Genomic DNA, 12,790 nt, shown 5'->3' with positions numbered 1-12,790 from the left:
CTCCAGGCTGTGCCCCGGCCAGATCCCTGTGGCCAGGGTGGAGCGGAGGGGACGAGGACATCCTTGACGTCCTTCCTGGGGCACTTCTTGCCGCATTCACATCTCCCTCCCACCCCAACCGCAGCAGGTTCAGCCCAAACTCACCCATGAAGAACGTCCTAAGTCCAGAGGCCTCCAGCTCCCTGCCTGCCATGTCCCCATCGTCAGCGTCACAGCCGGAGGGGAAGCTCTTGGACATCACCTCCTGTGGGACAGCGGTGGCAGGGGCTCTGCCGCATGGTGCCAGCTCGGCCACGTCCTCGCTGAAGCCACCTCTGCCCGCCGTGACCTCGGTGATGGCACCCAGCTCCGAAGAGCCAATCTGGGTGGCATTCGGCCTCATCGGTGGGAACATGGGACGCGGGGCCACCTGCTGCTCTGGGTGCACCAGGGGCCACCAAGCCGAGTCGGGGCCAGGCTTGGGCAGCGCCCTGGCAGTGGGGACATCCCTGGAGAGCACTGGGGGCAGGGGGACAGCTGGGCCCTGGTAGTCCCTACCAGGGGCATGGGTGTCCTCGGGGGAGCGCTCAGTGGGGTGTGGGAGCACGGGCACGGGTTTGGTCTTGGTGCCCTTGTCCCTCATGGGAGGTGACGGCTGGGAAGGTGTCGTGGGCCAGTAGCCCCCGTGGGGCACCTCCGCCTCCACCACTCGCCGCAGCCGCTTGGCCTCGCGGTGCAGGGCACAGCGGTACTCCTCCTGCTCCTCGGCATGGCCCTCCGCCCTCCGCACCCCCCTGCTCTCCCACGGGGCTGAGGCCCCCGTGCTGGGCTGGGCTGGCGGGGGCTCCAGGGGCGAGGAGCCCAGCATGGTGCCAGGCTCAGGGGAGGCCCGGTGCAGCACGCACCGGTAGCTGGATTTGTCCCTGGGTTGTTGCGTGGCCCTGCGGGACGGCTTGGTGTTAGCGATGGCTGCGGGGCTGCGTGGTGCCGGTGGTGGGGATGGGGAGCTGCTGGTGGGGTGGGCAGCAGGGGGGGCTCGCTGCGGGGCTGGGGGTGTGGGCAGCTGGGTCTTCACATTGACCCGTGGGGGTGGCAAAACCTCTGTGCTGGGCTCGGTCTGGGTCATCTGCTCCCTAAGGAGGACAGCCCTGCTGCGGCGGCACTGGGGCTGTGCCAGGGCCCCCTGGGTGTCATGTGGGGGGCAGCCCCCAGCTGGTGGCTCTGCCTGGGACAAGTTGCTTGTCAGGGGGGTGACCGAGTGGCCACCGCTTTGTCCCTGCCCTGGTCCAGGCTGCGGCCGGCCGCTGGCTCTCGCTTGTCTTCCCACCCGCCGGGCACCGAGGGGACTCTGCAGGGCCACCAGCAAGTGACCCGATGTCACCGGCTGCACCAGGCACATCCCGCTCCGCAGCTCCATCACCGTGCAGGGCGAGAGGCTGCGGGGGGACTCGGGGACCCGTGGGGTTGGGGTGGAGGCACTGCCAGGCTGGGGGACAGCAGCCGAGGGGTCCCGCGTGGTGTCACTGTCTGGCGGCAGCAGGGGGTTCGGGGCCATGGGGCTGCGCGGGGCACGGCCGCGGCTTGGCTGAAATCAGTCCCCGGGGAGGAGGGCACGCGTGAGCCCGGCTGCCCGCGGCGATGGTGTCCTGTGCCCGGAGCAGAGAAGCGGTGCAGCGTGATGTCACCAAGGGCACTGGGCGCTCCTGTTCCTTCACCAGGGTGACCAGGGGCACGGGGGTGATGCAGGACCTGGCTGGGGGTGCCCTCAGGCTGCTCCATGGGATGCAGCCACCATCTCCCCCCCAGCTCCCCCAGGTGCCCCTTTAGCGAAGGAATGGCCAGGGACGCAGCGGAGGGGACAGGCTGCTGGCACGGCCCTGAAGGCCCTGACTCTGGGCAGCACTGGAGCAATAAACCAAGAGGTTTCCCTTGTGATCCACACGGATCCAGCCTGGATCTGATTCCCTTTTCCTTATGGCTGTGCAGTCTCATCGCCTGGCTGCAGCATCGCCTAGGGCCACCCCGTTGTCACCACCCCCTCCCCTCCACCTCCCTCCATGCTGCTTGCAGACAGAAAACCTGGGGGTTGAGGTCTTCTCCAGCCAAGGCTCGAAACCCTCCCAGGACAGGGACGCCCATGTAGCTGGGGACCTGTTCCAGGGTGGCTGCACCCCACAGCCACAGGATAGCTGAGGCTGGCAGGGACCTGGGGAGGTCATTTGTTCCAGCTCCTGCTCCAGCAGGGCCACCCAGAGCAGGGTGCCCAGGACCACCTCCAGGTGGCTTTTGAAGATCCCCAAGGACGAGATGCTACCACCTCTCCTTCCCCCAGGAAGGACGTGGCCCTGTGCCCACGCTGCAGCCTACCCTTGTCCCCTCAGGCGGTTCTGGCACACCCTGGGCTGACGATGGTGGCCCTCGGGGACGTTTCTCCAGCTGGTGCCCGCAGATAAGGAGAAGCCTTCGGGAAGCCGAGCGTGGCTGAGGCAGCGGCACGGAAGCAGCCGTCACTGCCTTGGACACACGCCAAAGCCAACCGAAAGCTGGGCTGGGAAGGCAGCGAGGACGCAGGGACACACGGGGGCCACCGCTGCATGCGCTGGACCGTGCGTGGCCACCTCGCCTCGCGCCGCACATGGAGCTCGGTGCTGGGAAGAGCAGGGGCAGTGCATGGCCAGCCCTGGGGCATGGGGGGACAGGGAAACATGGCTCAGGGGTCCTGGGGGGCAGGCGGAGGGCCCCCCCTTTGCAGGGGCAGCCCCTGTGCAAGCGAGCGAGTCCCAAGCAGGCCGGGCAGCGAGCGGGGAAGGATTTATTGACCGAGGGCCGGGGTACATCACAGTTTGAGTTCCCTTCCCGCCTCCGGAGAGGACGTCGCGTTTGACTTCCCGGGCAAAGTGCGTGGAGAGGCTTCACAGTTTCATCCTTCGGTAAAGCAGAACTGAGGCAGTGACAAATGGCAAACTACGTCGTATGAAAAAATAATACAAACTCTTCTCTTTAAATATCTTACAGAAAATGAACCTGAATAAAGAGCATGAAAAGCACCGCATGGAGCAGCCCCCTCGTGTTGGCCCTCGAGGGGATCGAGACGTCCCCACGCCCACGGGTGCACCGAGACCTGGCTCAGCCCAGGGGCCCCCCGGGGACGTGGTGGTCACGGCACAGCGCAGGCAGCGGGGACAGGGGGAGCTCTGCGGAGACGTGGGGAGCGCCGCGTGCCCGTCCCCACACCGCAGGTACCGCTCGCTGTGCCCGCAGGGACGGGGCGGGAGCAGCGTCAGTGGGGACAGCCGGGGCATCGCTATGAGGATGCCCGACGGTGGAAGGGGTGGGGACAGTGACCGTGCCCCCCACCACTCAAGGAGGAACGGGGACGCCCCTACTGTGTTGCAGTGCAAGTTCACGGAAACCCAAGGCACCTCCGCGAGGACACGGGTGTGGGACAGGGGAGCCCCCGGGCGTGCAAAGCGGGGGGCCGTGTGGTCACCAAGTGAGCGGAGGGGGGGATGTCCCCCCTGCCCCTCGCTCCTGGGGGGCCGGGGCTATGTATGGGAGGGCCGTGCAGGCTGTGCTGCCCAGGGAGAGCCAGCTCCCAGGGACGGGGCGCGAGCACAGGGGACACGAGGGTGGCTCCGGGGCCGGCCCCGGGCCAGAGGAGATGCTGGCTGCGGCTCCCATCTCAGCAGCTTAGACGGGGTGCAGGTGGGGGGCTCTGTCGGGGAGCTCAGGGTGGGGGGGCAGCCCCCCCTCGCCCCTCCGGTGCGTCTCCCAAAAGGCTCGGGTGAGCTGCTCCAGCTGCGAGCTCAGCGGCAGGTGGATGTCCAGGTGCATGCGCAGGGTTTCCAGCCACTGCTCCAGCTTGCCAAAGGATGGCCTGAGGAGAGAGGGACATGTGGCATGTGGTGTGCCACCCCCGTGCCGGCAGCCCCCCCGTCCACACGAGCACCCCGATGTCCCCGAGCAGGACGCAGGGCACCAGCACTCACCGCTTCTCGGGGTCCAGGTCGCAGCAGCAGACGGCAATGGGGAAGAAGCTGGGGGGGCAGGCGGGGGGGCAGTAGCGGTCCAGGAAGCCCCGGACATTGAGGCCAAAGTCGGTGGTGCGGGGCAGGTAGTCGGGGTCGGCGCTGACCCGGCCGATGATCTGAGGAGGGAGCGAGGGAGGAGAGATGGGCTCCAGTGGGGACAGCGTGGTGGCACTGGGGACAGCACGGGGGCAGCAGCACTCACCTCGCAGAGGACGATGCCGAAGGAGAAGATGTCCACCTTCTCATCATAGCTCCTCCCTGCAGGGAGGGATGAGTCAGGTCACACTGCACGTCCTGTCTGTCCCCAGGTGTCCCCTTCCTGGGGACAAGCCCCAACCGTTCCCGTGCCCCCGCATCGCTCACCGTTGATCATCTCGGGGGCCATCCAGTACGGGTTGCCCACCACCGTGTAGCGCTTCTTGCGGTCCGGCTTCTTCAGGTTCTTGAGATGCTCGGGCTGGTTCTTCTCATCCACCATGAGCCGCGCCAGCCCGAAATCAGCCACCACCACGCTCTTGTTCTGGGTGGAAGGAGGAGGGTGAGGCGTGGGGCCAGCCCCACGGGGCCGCCTGGGGCCGAGCCCCTCAGCCAGGCTGGTGGCACAGCCGCGGTGAGCCTTACCTCCCGCACCAGGCAGTTGTGGGAGTTGAGGTCGCGGTGGATGATGTTCATGGAGTGGAGGTAGGCCTGGGAGAAGGACAGGATGAGGGCAGGTGGGGGGAGCACCCAACCCCCACCCGCACCCATCCCACAGAGCCACCCCTCCAGTGGCACCGTCCCAGGGGCTGCTCACCATGCCGGCGGCGATGTCCTTGGCGAAGCTGACCCGCTGGCTCCAGGGGTAGTGGCTGTCCTGCGGGAAAAGGGAAGCAGGGAGGGGTCCTGCCCTGCCGCGGGGTGGGGGCACGGAGCTGCCCCCCGACCTGCTCCCCCCCAGCACTCACCATGCTCTTGATGAGGCCCCGCAAGGTGCCCCCCTTGATGTACTCGGTGATGAAGTTGAGCCTCTTCTCCTTGTAGAGCACCCCAATGAACTTCAGTACGTTGGGGTGCTCCAGGCAGCGCATCACCTTCACCTGGGGGTGCGGCACCCGTCAGGCACCCCGGGACACCCCAGTGTTCCCCAGGCAGACCCTGTGCTAATTGCCCTCGATTGAATGGGCATGGAGCTGCCCGGCCATCCCCACAGCCCCTCCCAGCCCCGTCACAGCACCACCCCTGCGCTGTGCCCCACGCCCCACACCGGCATGGGGAAGGACAGCCCCGTCCCTTGTCCCCCCGCTCAGGGAGCCGCGTGCCGCTCACCTCTTTGAGGAAGGTCCTCTGCGTCTCCTCGTCGAAGCGGATCAGCTCCTTCATGACCATCACCTCACCCGTCTCCCTGTGCGTCACCTGGCAGAGGGCAGGCGCTGAGCTGCCGGCTCCCACCTCCGGGGACACCCCCAGGACGCATCGCCCACATCCTCCCCCCCCAGCAGGGCTGGGGGAGATGAGACCACCAAGCTCATGACACCGGTGGCTGCCCACAGCCGGCAGGGGCTCTCTGCTTGGGAAGGGTGCAGCCGGTGTCCCCCCCTCGGTGACACACCTTGATGGCCTGGCCGAAGCAGCCCTTGCCCAGCACCTCGCCGTGGATCAGGTCGGAGGGGCGGAAGATGCGGTGGGCGCGGGAGACGACGCGCAGCGACTCGGAGCGGCCGATGTCCTTGCGCTGGGAGGCGGGCGAGCCCACCGAGCTGGAGCCTGGCGACTTGTCCGTGCTGCAGCTCCTCCTGCGGGATGGACAGACGGACGAACGGATGCGGGGTCACCCTGGTGTTAGCACGGCTGGGGATGGATCACGGGACGGGGACGCGCGGTGGCCTTACATGACGGTGCGCTGGCGCATGGCACCGAGCTCCCCGCAGGGCGTGGGGGCCGGGGAGCGCAGGGGGCTGCGCAGGTCAGTTAGGGGGCTGCACGCCAGCGCCGACTCGCGGGCCAGGGGCTCGTGGGGATCATGCTCGATGGTCAGCTGGAGCAGACGGCTGGTCTCCTGGATCAGCAGGTCGATCTGGGGGCGCAGAGGACACGGGGGTGGCACAGGGGCACCCCGCGGGACGGCCGTGCTGGGGGGCGCGGGGGCAACGTACCTCGTCCAGCGGCACGTGGCCGATGGGCGTGCCGTTGATCTCCAGGATGCGGTCACCCACGTGGATGGAGTTCTTCATGTCAGGGCTGATGCAGTCCGGGTCCACCCTGCAGGGCCAGCGTGCGGCAGGGGGTCAGCCCCTATGGCTGTGTCCCTGCTGGCTGGGGACACGCAGGCATGCACCCAGAGGTCAACCCCTGCTTGCTGGGGACATGCTGAGTGGACCTGTTGGTCACCCCTTGTGGCATGGTGCCCACAGGTCACCCTGAGCACATGGGAACACACTGACATGGCACCCACAGGTCACCCCAAGGGGGACACACTGACATGGTATCCCGAGGTCACCCCGAGCACATGGGGACACGCTGATGTGGCACCCACAGCCCTGCTGGCAGATGGGTGAATACCAGCACGCTGCCCCACACCACCCTGATGGCTGGGGACATGCCAGCACAGCCTCCACAAGCCACCCCAGCTGACAGGGACATGCCACCACCGTCCCCACCCCGCACAGACGGGACCACACAGTCACATCCGTCCTTCACCCTCCCACCCCAACAAGGCTCTGCAGCGGGCGGCTCCCACCGGCCGAAGGGACCCAACCCCCGGGAGTGAGGGGGTGACACGGCGCCGCGGTGACGGGGCTACGCACTCTCGGACACGGACGGTGCGCGAGTGCTCGGCGCCGCAGCCCTGGGTGCCACAGTGCTGGTCGATGGAGACGGAGAAGCCGCGCTTGCCGTCGGAGCAGGCGGGGATGGAGACGAGGGTGACGGTGTGTGGGATGCGGGAGCCCGGCGAGTCGGGCAGGATCTGCTCGATGACCGGCGTCACCACCATCTGGTAATAGCAGTGCCCGCTGCGGGGCCGAGAGGAGAGGGGTGGGCACGGGGGGGACACGCACACGGGGACCCGCCAGCCCTGCCCGCTGTGGCCGCTACCTACCAGTACAGCTTGGAGCGCTCCACCAGCGCGTAAGTGTCCCCGTCCCCGATGAACGTGTGGCAGTTGAGGCAGCTGAAGCACTCGGGGTGGTACTTCTGCTCCCCGGCCACCTGCAGGCAGGCGCCGTCAGCACGCGGCACCCTCGGGTGCCACCCCCGGCCTCCTCCCTGCGCAATGGGGAACTCCGGCGGCCGCGAGGACCCACGCGGAGAGCGCCGTGGGCGAGGGTCACCGCAGCCGAGGGTCGCCGCGGGCCGCCCCCGATGTCCCCCGCAGCCTTACCATGACGAGCCCCTTGGTGATCTGCTCGGCGCAGCCATGGCACAGCTCCCCGAAGCGCGCCCAGTAGTCCTTCTTGCAGTACAGCCGCCCATCCTTCTCGTAGTACTGGTGGGACAGCGACGCCCCGCACTCACAGCACCTGCGGCGGGGACGGGGACAGGCGTGGGGACACCACGGGGTGACAGCCCCACGGCGCGCCCCTTCCCCTGGCTGCCGGCACAGGCTGTGTGTCTGTCTGTCCGTGTGTCTGTCCGTGTGTCTGTGTCTGTGTGTCCTTGTCTGTGTGTCCGTGTGTCTGTCTGTCCGTCCATCTGCCCATGTGTCCGTGTCTGTCCATGTGTCTGTCTGTCTGTCCGTGTGTCCGTGTGTCTGTGTGTCCGTGTGTCTGTCTGTCCGTCCATCTGCCCATGTGTCCGTGTCTGTCCATGTGTCTGTCTGTCTGTCCGTGTGTCCGTGTGTCCGTGTGTCTGTCTGTCCGTCCATCTGCCCATGTGTCTGTGTCTGTCCATGTGTCTGTCTGTCTGTCCGTGTGTCCGTGTGTCTGTGTGTCCGTCTGTCCGTCCATCTGCCCATGTGTCTGTGTCTGTCCATGTGTCTGTCTGTCTGTCCGTGTGTCCGTGTGTCTGTCCATGGCACAGCTGCCGCCCACCCACTGCCGGTCCCACCGGGGCCCCGCAGGCCCTGCTCACGGTCCCGGCCCCGACGGGACTCAGGGCGCGGCCGCCCCCGCTATTTATGGGGCGCGGGGGGGGGGGGGGGGAGAGGGGGAGGGGGGGGCGCAGCCAAAAGGGGGGGGGGGGGACCCCAAAATCCGGGGCCGGATGGGAGGGGCCCTGTGGGAGGCGGCAGGACGGGGGGGGGGGGGGGGCGCACTGGGGGTTGCGGTGCCGGAGGGGTGCGGGGAGGGGGGTGCGGGGGGGCGATGCCGCAGTGCCCCCCCACCCCCGGGGGGAGAGGAGGAACACCAGCGCGGCGTGACGTCACGGCGCGGAATTTCCCCACCCCGTGACGTCACCGCGCGAGGACTCCACGGCGGCCCCGCCCCTTTAACCCTTTAACCCCCGCACTGCCGCCGCCCGCTGCGCCCCGACGGGGCGCCCGCTGGGTGCAACGGGGGGGGGGGGGGGGGGGGGTTGGACACCGCCGGCCGGGGGGGGGACGGACGAAAATGCCGCCAGCCCGCAGCCCCCCCTGCCTCAACTTCCCCACGCCGCCGCCCCCGGTCCCGGCCCGGCCCTGCCCGTCCCCCCCACACGCCGCGGGGCCGAGGGGGAGGCCGCAGGCTGCCGGAAAGCCGCCTGCCCCGGGGCGCGGGGGGGGGCGGAGGCCGGATCCAGCTGCAGCCCCCGCAGCGCGGGTTCCGCTGGGGCTGGTGGCCGCCCCTGTGTCTGTCTGTCTGTCCGTCCGTCCGTCCGTCCGTCCGCCCCAGCCTCGGGGTGCGAGCACCGGGGGGGTGGGAGGGGGGGTGTCAGGAGCCCCCCCGGGACCGCGGAGGAGCGCGGGTCCCATCCCGCCCCCCCGCCCCCACCCCCGCTTACTTGGCTCCGGCGCTCAGCGCACGGCTCTTCCTCAGCACCGCCGCCAGCATCCTCGGCACGGGGCGGCACCGGACGGCACGGCCCGGCCCGGCACTGCCCTGCCCCACCGAGCCCCCTCCCCAGGCCCCGGTCCGGGCCGGCCCCCCCCCCCCGGCCCGGCCTCCTCCCGCCGGCTCCCGCTGCTCGAGGCTCGGGGAGGGCGCGACAAAGAGGAAGCGGGGAGGGCCGGTGACAGTGACATCAGCCCGCGGCCACGGCCCCTCCGCAGCCCCCGGGCGGGAAGGGGGGGGGCAGGAAGCCGGGCCGGGACCCTGCGGGACGCCACGCGGGTGGCAGAGCCTCGGCCGCCCGCTGTCACCTGGGCGGCGGTGTCCCCGGTGCCACCGCCGCGGGTCCCACCTGAAGCAGTCGGCGTGCCAGTCGGCGTTCAGCGCCTGCAGGTACTGCCCGTCGTAGATGCCCTGGCCGCAGCTCGCACACACCGGCAGGTCGCTCCCTGGGGGACAGGGCTGTCACCCTGCCGCTGTCACCCTGCCGCTGTCCCCAGCCCAGGCACGGCCACGCCACGGGCTCGCAGCTCCGGCTGCCCGCGCCACCCCCCTGCGCCCGCGGGGACCGAAGCCACCCCCAGTTCCCGATCGATGGATCGATCGATCCCCGGGCTTCGTAACGGGGACAAGGTCACCGTGCTCACGTCCCCAGCACGGGGGGATGTGGGGACAGGGCTGAGCACGGCGCAGGGTTTGACCTCTGCCACCAGGACGTGGCCAGAGCCCCCGTCCCTTGGGCAGGGGGCTGGCTGGGACGCTGCCCCCTGGTCCCCCCCCAGAGGCAATGCCAGGGGGACCAGTGCACGTCCCCGGGGTGCTGGGTGGCACCAGGGGCTGGTGGTGCAGGGGACGCATGGGGACATCGGGACACAGGCCCCATGGGGCTGGCAGGGCATCAGGGACATGGAGGGGCACAGGGCGACAGGGAAGGGGGACAAAGGGGAGCAGCAGTCAGGGAGGGGGTGTGGGGCAGGCAGGGGATGCCAGTGGGGCAAGAGGGGTGACCCTGGGGTGGGGGGATCCAGGGGGGATGTGGGGGTCCCCACAAGGGACACTGGGTGGGATGGGGACGCAGGGGGTGCGGGGGTGCCTGGTGCAAGGGAATGGGGGAGGCTTTGGGCAGCAGAGGGGTGCAGGGAGGAAGGGGTGGGGTGATGTCAGGGTGCCCAGTGGTCAGGGGGATGTGGGGAGACTGGGGGGCCCAGCAGGACGCAGCTGCAGGACAGATGTTTGGGGTGCACAGAGCAGGGACAGAGTGGGTGCCTGAGCGCTCATGTTGGGCAGGCAGGGCGGCACGAGTGGGGAAGGATGTGGGGGCACACGCTGGGGTGCAGGACAGTGCCAGGGGGATGAAGGGGTGAATGAGGCGTGCAGAAGGGAAAAACGGGGCAAAGGTGTGCTGGATGGGTGCAGGAGGGGATGAAGGGGGGGGACAAGGGGAGTCTGCAAAAGGATGAAGGGCTGCAGGATGCAAGGAACAGAAGATGCTTGCAGGGATACAGAGGGATGCAGGACAGGCGCTGGAGGATGCAAGGGGGAAGACGGGGTGCTGGATGGGTGCAGAGAGGGAGGTGAGGGGGGGTGAAAGGGGTGTGGAGGAAGCTGAAGGTGTGCAGGATGGAAGGGGTGCAGTGGATCCAAGTTACATGCAGGGATACAGGCGTGCAGGATGGGTGCTGGGGGATGCAGGTGCACGCAGGGATGCAGAGGGGTGCAGGGATGCGGGATGGACGGGCGCAGGAGCAGCACGGGGCTGCAGGACGGGGAGCGGGCTGCCTGCAGAGGCCCCAGGGGCGCAGGATGGGTGCAGGAGGATGCAGGGGGTGTACAGAGGGTGCTGGGGCATGGGGCAGCCAGGGTGCAGGAGCATCACGGGATGCACGCAGGGATGCAAAGGGCGATGAGGAAGATGACGGCATTGGAAGGGATGCAGGGGAAGGGTGCAGGATGGAGCAGGGCGCAGGGACGGGGGAGGATGGGGGTCTGCAGGGTGGCGTGGGGCGCAGTGGGGGGGCACGGGGCTCAGGGCAGGGAGGTGCGGTACGGGGAGGGCTGCAGAGGCACAGGGGGAGCGGGTCTGATGGGGGCGCGAGGAGTCCAGGGGCTTCAGAGCGGATGTGAGGCGCAGCTGGGATGTCGGGGTGCAGGGAAGGATGCGGGCTGGGTGGGGGGTGAGGGGGGAGACGGGAGTGCAGGGGGTCATGGGGTGCAGGGGGGAGTCAGGCTGGAGGGGGCTGATGGGGGTGCATGGGGGACATGGGGGTGCAGAAGGGGTGCAGGCAGGGTAGGGGTGCAGTAGGGGATGTGAGGGTGCAGGGGGAGATATGGGGGTGCAGAAGGGGAATGTGGGGGCGCAGGGGAGCACAGACTAGATACGGGGTGCATGCAGGATGCAGGGGTGCTGGAGGGACACAGGCCGGACTGTGGATTGGGGGTGTGGGGGGGAAGCAGGGGGAGATGTGGGGGTGCAGCCTGCACGTGGGTGCGGGGGGAGAGATCGGGGTGCAGGAAGAATGTATGGGGGCAGACGGGGGTGCAGAAAGAATGTATGGGGGCAGATGGGGGTGCAGATGTAGGGCTGCAGGCTGTGATGGGGGACGAAGGGGGAGATGCAGGGATGCAGGAGGCGTGCGGGCTGCACGGGGCACGCGGGGGAAGATTTGGGGGAGACACCGGCTGGCGGGGGGGGCGCAGGGAGGGGTGCAAGGGGAGATGTGGGGGTGCGGGAGGAGGACGGGGGGGGGGGGGCGATGCGGGAGCGCAGGGGGCCGGGGGGAGCCGCGGGCCGGATGGGGGCCGCGGGGGGGGCCGGCTCGGTCCGGGTCCCGGGGCGGGGGCAGCGCCGGGCCGGGGCGGGGGCGTGGGCGGCGGAGGCCGGCGGAAGCGCTGAGTCAGGCGGGGCCGGGGTCACGCACCTTCCTCCTCCCCCATGGGCTCGTCCCTCCAGGTGCAGCACAGCAGCATCAACCTCATGCGGCCCCGCCGCACCGCACCGCGCCGCGCCAGGCCCGGCCCGGCCCCGCCGCCCCGCGCCCCGGCCCCGGCCCCGGCCCCGGCCCCGGCCCGGCCCCGGCCCCGCCGCTGCGGCTCCGGCTGCGGCTGCGGCTCCGGCGGCACCGGCGGGAGGGGACGGGCCGGGGGCGCAGGGCGCCGGCGCGGGGGCGGGGAGGGGCGGGGCTTGGGGAAGGGGCGGGGAAGGGGGCGGGGCCTGCGGGCAGAGCGCGGGGCGGGGCCGGGAGGGGCGGGGGGAGCGCGGCGCGCCGGGGGGCGGCGGGGGGACGGGGAGGGGGGGGCGGGTGTCAGCGCGGGGCCCGGCGGGGGGTGTCCGGGTGTCCGGGGGCAGGGTGTGGGTGTCCCCCTGGTGCCCGGGGTGTCACCCCCTGGTGTTCAGGATGTCACCCTGAGGCAGGGCATAGGCGTCCCCGGGTGTCCCCCGGGTGTCCGGGAGGGCAGGCAGCGGGTGTCCCCCTGGTGCCCGGGGTGTCACCGTGGGGAAGGGCCTGGGGGTCCCCCTGCCGTCCAGGATGTCATCGTGAGGCAGGGTGTGGGTGTCCCCTGGTGTCCGAGGTGTCACCGTGGGGCGGGGCATGGGTGTCCCCCTGGTGCCCAGGCTGCCACTCAGACAGGGCACGGATGTCCCTCTGGGTCGCTGGTCTGTCACCATGGGTCAAGGCAAGGATTTCCCCTGGGTCCCCAGGCTGTTCCCATGTGCCACCCCCTCGGGTTCCCAGGCTATCAGCATGGGACGGGGCATGGCTGTCCCCCCGTGTCCCAAGGCTGTCACCCTGTGTCAGGGCATGGACATCCCCCTGGGTGCCCGGGATGTCACCGTGG

General features: G+C 69.9%; 1 protein-coding gene across 2 annotated transcripts; it reads right to left on the bottom strand.

Annotated features, from left to right (window-relative positions):
• Positions 1–2,772: 2,772 nt before the first annotated feature.
• On the bottom strand, positions 2,773–11,957 carry LIMK1 (LIM domain kinase 1). 2 transcript variants are annotated; one of them, XM_035559099.2, is made up of 16 exons: positions 11,872–11,957; positions 9,306–9,402; positions 7,369–7,507; positions 7,087–7,196; positions 6,794–7,000; positions 6,143–6,248; positions 5,879–6,063; positions 5,599–5,782; positions 5,316–5,402; positions 4,955–5,086; positions 4,804–4,863; positions 4,632–4,697; positions 4,374–4,530; positions 4,213–4,268; positions 3,969–4,126; positions 2,773–3,856 (listed from the first exon to the last, which is right to left on the bottom strand). In XM_035559099.2, the coding sequence occupies exons 1-16, from the start codon at positions 11,927–11,929 to the stop codon at positions 3,670–3,672; spliced, it is 1,989 nt and encodes a 662-aa protein (XP_035414992.1). In that variant the 5' UTR covers positions 11,930–11,957; the 3' UTR covers positions 2,773–3,669. The 2 variants fall into 2 exon arrangements, with proteins under 2 accessions (XP_035414992.1, XP_035414993.1); XM_035559100.2 differs by lacking the exons at positions 9,306–9,402; positions 11,872–11,957 and adding an exon at positions 8,907–9,036.
• Between the last annotated feature and the right edge of the window lie 833 nt (positions 11,958–12,790).

Source organism: Cygnus atratus, chromosome 20 (assembly GCF_013377495.2).
Source record: "Cygnus atratus isolate AKBS03 ecotype Queensland, Australia chromosome 20, CAtr_DNAZoo_HiC_assembly, whole genome shotgun sequence".
Lineage (NCBI taxonomy): Eukaryota > Metazoa > Chordata > Aves > Anseriformes > Anatidae > Cygnus > Cygnus atratus.
Note: the sequence above shows the minus strand (reverse complement) of the source record. Positions and strands in the feature narration are given on the sequence as shown.

What these genes read in the sequence shown, in the direction of transcription:
- LIMK1 (XM_035559099.2), bottom strand. Translation starts at nt 11,929, where the DNA reads ATGAGGTTGATGCTGCTGTGCTGCACCTGGAGGGACGAGCCCATGGGG. An exon ending in TCACCAAGGGGCTCGTCATG is followed by an intron (nt 7,197 to 7,368) that starts GTAAGGCTGCGG and finishes GCCTGCCTGCAG; the next exon opens with GTGGCCGGGGAGCAGAAGTA. An exon ending in ATGCGCCAGCGCACCGTCAT is followed by an intron (nt 5,783 to 5,878) that starts GTAAGGCCACCG and finishes TCCATCCCGCAG; the next exon opens with GAGGAGCTGCAGCACGGACA.